General features: G+C 35.0%; 2 protein-coding genes across 2 annotated transcripts; both read left to right on the top strand.

Annotated features, from left to right (window-relative positions):
* Window positions 1-5: 5 nt before the first annotated feature.
* On the top strand, window positions 6-3,886 carry LOC119664128 (xanthine dehydrogenase-like; the record flags this gene model as incomplete). The annotated part of the gene is made up of 5 exons (XM_038073682.1): window positions 6-1,967; window positions 2,029-2,297; window positions 2,513-3,389; window positions 3,446-3,613; window positions 3,685-3,886. Coding segments are annotated over 5 exons (3,327 nt in total), but the record flags the coding sequence as incomplete, so codon positions are not given.
* Window positions 3,887-5,350: 1,464 nt separating this feature from the next.
* Window positions 5,351-9,172, top strand: LOC119664127 (xanthine dehydrogenase-like; the record flags this gene model as incomplete). The annotated part of the gene is made up of 2 exons (XM_038073681.1): window positions 5,351-5,446; window positions 7,217-9,172. Coding segments are annotated over exons 1-2 (2,052 nt in total), but the record flags the coding sequence as incomplete, so codon positions are not given.
* Window positions 9,173-9,175: the final 3 nt, after the last annotated feature.

The raw sequence follows: 9,175 nt of genomic DNA, 5'->3' as shown, positions 1-9,175 counted from the left end.
TTTTTAAAAGCCCTCGTGTGAGTTGGTATCGTCCAGTTGAGTTGGAAGAACTACTTCAAATCAAAGCACAAAATCCAAATGCGAAATTGGTAGTTGGCAATACTGAAGTGGGAGTCGAAGTGAAATTCAAACATTTACTTTACCCAGTACTGATTAATCCATCTAAAGTGAAGCAATTAAATGAAATAAAAGAACAGGAAGACAGCATTTATTTTGGTGCTTCTGTTAGCTTAATGGATATTCAAAACTATTTACAAGATCTTATCACTAAACTTCCGGAATATCAAACTCGATTTTTCAAATGTACTGTGGAGATGTTGCACTATTTTGCTGGTAAGCAGATACGGAATGTTGCATCATTAGGTGGTAACATTATGACTGGAAGTCCGATATCTGACATGAATCCGATTTTAACAGCTGGTACTGTTAAAATGCTTGTAGCAGGTATGGTGGATGGTCAACTAAAAACCCGATATGTGCACATGGGATCTGGATTTTTTACTGGTTATCGTAAAAATGTTATTGCACCACATGAAGTTTTGATTGGAATTTATTTTCCGAAAACTTTACCAAATCAATATGTAATCGCCTTTAAGCAGGCACGCCGAAGGGATGATGATATTGCTATTGTCAATTCCGCCATAAATGTCTTTTTTAAACCCAACACAAATATTGTGGATCAGATTTTTATGGCATTCGGTGGAATGGCTCCAACAACCATTTTAGCACCACGAACATCTGAAATGATGGTCAAACAAAATTGGGATCACGTGCTTGTAGAACGCGTCACGGAAAGTTTGTGTGCAGAGTTACCATTAGAACCTTCAGCTCCAGGAGGTATGATTGCTTACAGGCGATCTCTAGTAGTCAGTTTGTTTTACAAATCATATTTGGTCATAAGTCAAAAACTAGTAAGTGCCGGCATTATACCATATAACAGTATATCTGATGAGGAATGCAGTGGTGCAGAATCTTTCCACACACCTATATTAAAAAGTGCACAGTTATTTGAACGTGTCAGCTCCGAACAGTCTATATGTGATCCAATCGGTCGACCCAAAGTGCATGCTGCTGCAATGAAGCAAGCAACTGGTGAAGCCATGTATTGCGATGATATTCCACGTATGGAGAATGAGTTGTATTTGGCACTTGTACTTAGTACGAAAGCGCATGCAAAGATTCTTTCCATTGATGCAACAGAAGCATTGGCAATGGATGGAGTGCATGCATTTTACTCTAGTAACGATATTAGTGATAACGAAAATGTTGTAGGGCATGTTATTCGTGACGAAACTATATTTGCTATCGACAAGGTTTATACTGGGGGGCAAGTAATAGGTGCAATTGTTGCAGATAATCAAAAACTTGCTCGGGAAGCTGCTAAGCTTGTACAAATAGACTATGAAGATATATTACCCAGAATTATCACTATTGAACAAGCAATTGAGCATGAATCATATTTTCCTAATTATCCACAAATTTTGGAGAAAGGCGATGTTGATCAAGCTTTTAAGAATTGTGCGCATATTTATGAAGGCACCTGTCGTGTTGGAGCACAGGAACATTTTTACTTAGAGACACATGCTGCAATAGCAGTTACTAGAGATACTGATGAAATTGAGATATTTTCCTCAACACAACATCCTTCCGGAATACAAAAATTAATTTCTCAAGTTTTGTCGGTACCAGCACATAGAGTTGTTTGTCGTGTAAAGCGTTTAGGAGGTGGATTTGGAGGTAAAGAAACACGCTCTACATCGGTAGCAGTACCCGTCGCATTAGCTTGTTATAGATTACGAAGACCCGTGCGCTGTATGCTTGATAGAGATGAGGATATGATGATTACAGGCACACGTCATCCGTTCTTATTCAAATATAAAATTGGTTTTACAAATGAGGGCCTTATTACAGCATGTTATATTGAATGCTATGCAAATGCGGGATGGAGCATGGATGTATCATTTGCTGTAAGTTTTTTTGAAATAACATATGTTGGAAAATTTATAAGGATATGTAATCTTATTATAGGTGCTTGAACATGCTATGGACCATTTTGAAAACTGTTATCGTATACCTAATATAAAAGTAGTCGGATGGTTATGTAAAACTAATACACCTTCAAATACAGCATTTCGTGGATTTGGAGCCCCTCAGGGGATGTTCGCTGGTGAACATATGATTCGTGATGTGGCACGAATTTTGGGAAAGGACTATGTAGATATAATGAAATTAAACTTCTATGAAACTGGTGATATCACGCACTATAACCAAAAATTGGACACGCTGCAAATTAATAGGTTTGTTCTACTATATATTATAATAGGTTTGTACATTAATTAGTAATAATTTAGTAACATTTTTACTAATATTTTTTGTTTTATAATAATTATTTATAATAATTAGCAAAAATGCTATTTTTACTAAACTATTACTAAGAAGTATTAATAAATATATACATATATATTTAAATACATACCGTATCCGTATTTACTTATTAAGTTACTTTTTGTAGATGTTTTGACGAATGTTTAGAGCAATCCAATTTTTATGAAAAACGAAAAAAGATACAAGAATTTAACAAAAGTAATCGCTGGAGAAAGCGTGGTATTAGTATTGTTCCCACAAAGTATGGAATATCATTTGGTATACCACATATAAATCAGGCTGGATGTTTAATAAATATATATGCAGATGGATCAGTCTTATTGGCACATGGTGGTGTAGAAATTGGACAAGGATTACATACAAAAATGATACAATGTACTGCAAAAGCTTTAGGTATACCGGCAGATTTTATTCACATATCCGAATTCGCAACAGATAAGGTTCCCAATGCAACACCTACCGCAGCTAGCGTAAGTTCTGATTTAAATGGTATGGCCATTATTGATGCTTGTGATAAATTAAATACAAGACTTAAAACTATTAAGGAAGCGCTACCCACAGCCACTTGGAAAGAATGGATAAATAAAGCATATTTTGATCGTATAAGTCTTTCAGCAACAGGGTTTTATAGTACGCCAGACATACACTATGATCCTGTGCGTCAACCAAATGCACGCAAATATAATTATTTCACAAACGGTGTGGGTGTAACTGTAGTAGAAATAGATTGTCTAACTGGGGATCATCAGGTTTGGAGCACTGATATTGTTATGGACCTTGGCTCCAGCATTAATCCCGCTATTGATATTGGACAAATAGAAGGGGCTTATATGCAGGGATATGGTTTATTTACTTTAGAAGAGCTAATATATTCACCACAAGGTATATTATTATCAAGAGGTCCAAGCACATATAAAATTGCAGGTTTTGGTAATATACCAGCTGAGTTTAATGTGAGTCTGCTTACTGGTGCACCGAATCCAAGAGCTGTGTACTCATCGAAGGTAGTAATTATAAGTATAGTATAATTATTTTGATCCTGTATAATATTTGTTCATAGGCTGTGGGTGAACCGCCGTTATTTATAGGTGCTGCAGCTTACTTTGCTATTAAGAATGCTATTTCTCATGCACGTACAGAACGAGGTCTGAGCACAGACTTCACACTTAACGCCCCCGCAACAGCAGCAAAAATTAGGATGGCTTGCGAAGACAATTTTACAAAATTGGTATGGATGTCAAAAATGCTTTTAGTTCATGTGCGATATATGCAATATATGTATATCTTTTCTTCTTTCAGATTGATGAACCCTTACCTGGTACATATACACCATGGAATGTTGAATTATAAAGATCTACATATGGATTAGGATTTATTTAGAAATAAGACAAGATTTTAATGCTGTTTTGTTATTATTTATGTCACTGTCATGTGAAAGTGGGAGTACTTGTTGAGTTTATATTATCGGTAAAAGTGTTAACATATATGAATAAAGATAAGGTGTTGGCTTGTTTAGTAAAATTTTGAAGACTACTTTCTTATTAGAATTGTAGATTAAATTAAAAGCTTAGATAGATTTTCTTATTTCATTAGTTAAAGGTGCTGACATATGTTATTTTTACTTTAACATTTAAAGAACTCTTACTTTAAATTATTTTTAACATCATTATAATTTCTAGTATTTGATTCTAGATTAATTTATTTCTAAATTAAGAGTAGTATTTAAATTTATAAATAAGCATGATTACTTACTTATACTAATTGAAATTCCAATTATTGCAGAAAGCATATAGACTATGCATACGGTAGGATCTCTTTAATTCGAATGCCAAGGTACTAGCAAAACTGTTCGATTTATAGAACTATTGACGATTTAGATAGATCAGGGAAAATGTTTATATAGTTTATTACATATCTATTTTCTTACATATGTAGGCATGCGTTTTATAATTACATTCTCCGAAACCCAACAAAATCCATTACTCACATTAAACAGAAATTTCGATGTTCAAAGATTCGCTTCAGAATGTGGAGGTAAAGGATGGTGAAAATCGATACTAATTATATTAAATAGGGTTTATGATTTGAATTGTAGAGGTAATGGATGCTTTTGCAAAATATCTATTGTCAAATTATGTATTTTCGAAATTGTTTTAATCATAAAGGAGAACACTTCGAGAAACATTTGTTATTAAACTCAAAATATAAATAGTGACCCTCGTAACGTAATACGATTATTACATTTTATGCATCACAAGAAAACGATATCTGTTGTGTTGGTGGGACGTTAAAAATCAATCAAGTTTTGGACAGCAGCTATTATTTAATTTTCAATTTAATTTCGAAAAATGGGTGGAAATAGAAGGACCCTTCTTATTGCATTGAGGGTAACAGTGAAATTCTTAATGAGATCTAATAATTGAGTAACATGGCAATTCTATTGACTGGCAATTTTTGATAGTTAGTTCTTCTAGTTGTGCTTCGATTAATATATGTATAATAAAGTTTAAATTGGTAAAGTACAAAGAGATATTTTTAATTCAATATACAGGCCACAATAATCTATATAATAAAGTAAAGGTGCTGACGGATACCAATTTCAACAAACCATACATACATATATATTTGCATACTCAGTTTTTTTGACTACTTTGGCGCTGATAAGATTATCGGCGCTCTACGAAATAAGTTCTTCTACCGTTATTATGTATCTACATAATCATAATGTTTTGGGAGGTCTAAGGCGTTAGTTGGGTGAATCGCGTGAAGACTATAATTTAAAGAGTAAAATAAAAATAAAGAGGCATGTATTGTACAAAAACATACGAAATAAGTCGTTATGGTGTTTATCAATTATAAATAACAATTAAAAACAATTTATGTTAGTGTGGAAATATTTTAATACAAAAATAGAAAATAAAATAAAAAAAAATTAAAGAATATTGGTCAAAAAAAAAAATTTGAAATGGATCAAAAGATTGAATCGAGTGAATTAAACACTGGGAAGAATGTGAGAACAAAAACATCATCGGTGCTAATATTTTTTGTAAATGGAAAAAAGGTAAATTATTAACGATATTTAATTTTGTTTAATGATTTTCGAAATGATCAAATCCAGACGTATTATTCAGCTAACTTTTAGTAATACACTGGTTATTTATTTATCCATTGCACATTTTGCAAAAGAAATTCAAACACATATTTTCAACTGTCAACATTTTTTCTCGGCTGAAGCTTAAACTGCTTGGTTTACTACAGGACCATCATTCTAACAGGGGAGACTATACAGCGCCGGAAAACTACAACTATCATCACAGCTAAACAGCCAATCAGCATACTGTGCGAGATTCGTAGGAAAGTGTATTCCTTTGATCGACGTAATAGACTTAAATTCTTTGACTGGAGACTTAGTTTCATCCCAACTATCAACAGAGACAGCAGCACTCACTTCACTTCACGCTGCAACCATCAACCTTCAAAAATGCCGATTTCTGCCTATCCACAGTTGCAGACGTGTCCTTAGCACCTTTCTATAATATAACAAAAAAATTTCTTAATGCGTCAAACCAGCCGTTTCACTGCTTTAACGCAGCTCGAAGCCATTCACGCGCAGATATGTATGACTATGACTGTACTTAATGAAATCACTGGACACATATACTAGTTGCTGTCCATGCTTGATATTATTGCGACATTTCACGTCCGCAAGAGCCATACGTAATGCCGCTGCAAATTCCGTCTTACCCTGTTTCTGCTTAAATTTCACCATAAACTGAGCCAGAATAAACAAAGCATCACTACATACTATTAATCCCACTAACAAAAATGAAATAGTATGTGTTCAATTATTAAAAATACAACGCTTCAAAGCCGTTGTATGCCAGTACGTAATCCCCAACAAACTAAATGTGGCGACTAAATTTATCTTTGACGGCTTTAAACCTTCTTCTTACCGTTAAACGCTCTCGGAATGACTTAAATGTCGACTCAGGTGATAATAAGAAAACTATTGGAACTTACAGAACTTTTAATTAAAATCAAGAAAACTCTATGCTGCATTCTACGCGGCTCAACAAAACTGAAGATGTGCTTAATTTTTTTAAATTCCCTTTACCGAAGAGGCTTTCGGTAAGCGAGCGCCTTATCATTTAACCCCGTAAGATATCAGCATCGATCAACACCACGTGCAATCTGTGATTGCGTACGGCTGCCACTCCTTACAGACCAACTGCTCTTTAATGTGTCTAAATCACCCAAAGTAAGCAGTTCAGATACAGTTCAAGGTGCTCTTACCTGTTTCTCATCATAGCTACCTCACTCAAACCAATCCTTGAGAACATTGATCTGCCAGCTTGGCTAACTCCTAAAGGTATACATCAGAAGATTTCCAAATAGAATGTACCTCTGGCGAAAGCCACTTAAGATACTTAAAACAAATATACTTCAATAATCCGTCACCTTAGCAGCTCACTTAACAGTTGTGATATTTCCAAGCTCAACTTCACCATATTGCTCAACAGTTAATAACGATTATTAACAATTTATTAACTGTAGAGCTTGTAACATAGTATCCGTATCTTCATAGGTAACCGATCCAAAAAACAATTCTGTACCACCACACCCCTGCACTATTATGCATCATTATTCGATGTCGACATTTTTGCAGTCTCTTATAAATTTTTAAAAAATTTATGCATCTTCACTAAAATTAATTTTGCTTTCTTAATCAATCAATTTTCAATAGCTTTTTTTGCTATTCGTCGAGTAAAAAAAAATCAATTAATAGTTTCTAAATGGTATACACTTAAAATCAATTAATATGTATTTGCAGGTAATTGACGCCAATCCAGATCCTGAGTGTACGCTTCTTACTTATCTTCGTGATAAACTGTATTTATGTGGTACGAAATTAGGTTGCGGAGAAGGAGGATGTGGTGCATGTACCGTTATGATATCACGCATTGATCGAAACACAAATGAGATTCGACATTTGGCAGTCAATGCCTGTCTTACGCCAGTATGCGCAATGCACGGTTATGCCGTAACTACTGTTGAAGGTATCGGTAGTACGAGAACACGTCTTCATCCTGTACAGGAACGAATAGCTAAAGCGCATGGCAGCCAATGTGGTTTCTGTACACCAGGTATTGTCATGTCAATGTACGCATTACTTCGCAGTTCACCACAGCCTACAATGAAGGATTTGGAAATTGCATTTCAAGGTAATCTTTGTCGTTGTACCGGTTATCGTCCAATTTTGGAAGGCTACAAAACATTTACTAAAGAATTTTCATGTGCAATGGGTGATAAATGCTGTAAAATGAATGGGAACGGAGATGGAAATGGAAATAGTTGTAATGGCAACAGTAGCAATAATGTTGATGATAAGCTTTTTGAAAAAAGTAAATTTCTACCTTTTGATCCCAGCCAGGAACCTATTTTTCCACCCGAATTGCAGCTTAACACTGAATTTGATTCAAATAGTATAGTTTTTAAAAGCCCTCGTGTGAGTTGGTATCGTCCAGTTGAGTTGGAAGAACTACTTCAAATCAAAGCACAAAATCCAAATGCGAAATTGGTAGTTGGCAATACTGAAGTGGGAGTCGAAGTGAAATTCAAACATTTACTTTACCCAGTACTGATTAATCCATCTAAAGTGAAGCAATTAAATGAAATAAAAGAACAGGAAGACAGCATTTATTTTGGTGCTTCTGTTAGCTTAATGGATATTCAAAACTATTTACAAGATCTTATCACTAAACTTCCGGAATATCAAACTCGATTTTTCAAATGTACTGTGGAGATGTTGCACTATTTTGCTGGTAAGCAGATACGGAATGTTGCATCATTAGGTGGTAACATTATGACTGGAAGTCCGATATCTGACATGAATCCGATTTTAACAGCTGGTACTGTTAAAATGCTTGTAGCAGGTATGGTGGATGGTCAACTAAAAACCCGATATGTGCACATGGGATCTGGATTTTTTACTGGTTATCGTAAAAATGTTATTGCACCACATGAAGTTTTGATTGGAATTTATTTTCCGAAAACTTTACCAAATCAATATGTAATCGCCTTTAAGCAGGCACGCCGAAGGGATGATGATATTGCTATTGTCAATTCCGCCATAAATGTCTTTTTTAAACCCAACACAAATATTGTGGATCAGATTTTTATGGCATTCGGTGGAATGGCTCCAACAACCATTTTAGCACCACGAACATCTGAAATGATGGTCAAACAAAATTGGGATCACGTGCTTGTAGAACGCGTCACGGAAAGTTTGTGTGCAGAGTTACCATTAGAACCTTCAGCTCCAGGAGGTATGATTGCTTACAGGCGATCTCTAGTAGTCAGTTTGTTTTACAAATCATATTTGGTCATAAGTCAAAAACTAGTAAGTGCCGGCATTATACCATATAACAGTATATCTGATGAGGAATGCAGTGGTGCAGAATCTTTCCACACACCTATATTAAAAAGTGCACAGTTATTTGAACGTGTCAGCTCCGAACAGTCTATATGTGATCCAATCGGTCGACCCAAAGTGCATGCTGCTGCAATGAAGCAAGCAACTGGTGAAGCCATGTATTGCGATGATATTCCACGTATGGAGAATGAGTTGTATTTGGCACTTGTACTTAGTACGAAAGCGCATGCAAAGATTCTTTCCATTGATGCAACAGAAGCATTGGCAATGGATGGAGTGCATGCATTTTACTCTAGTAACGATATTAGTGATAACGAAAATGTTGTAGGGCATGTTATTCGTGACGAAACTATATTT

Source organism: Teleopsis dalmanni, unplaced genomic scaffold, assembly GCF_002237135.1.
Source record: "Teleopsis dalmanni isolate 2A unplaced genomic scaffold, ASM223713v2 unscaffolded_contig_1454, whole genome shotgun sequence".
NCBI lineage: Eukaryota > Metazoa > Arthropoda > Insecta > Diptera > Diopsidae > Teleopsis > Teleopsis dalmanni.
Note: the sequence above shows the minus strand (reverse complement) of the source record. Positions and strands in the feature narration are given on the sequence as shown.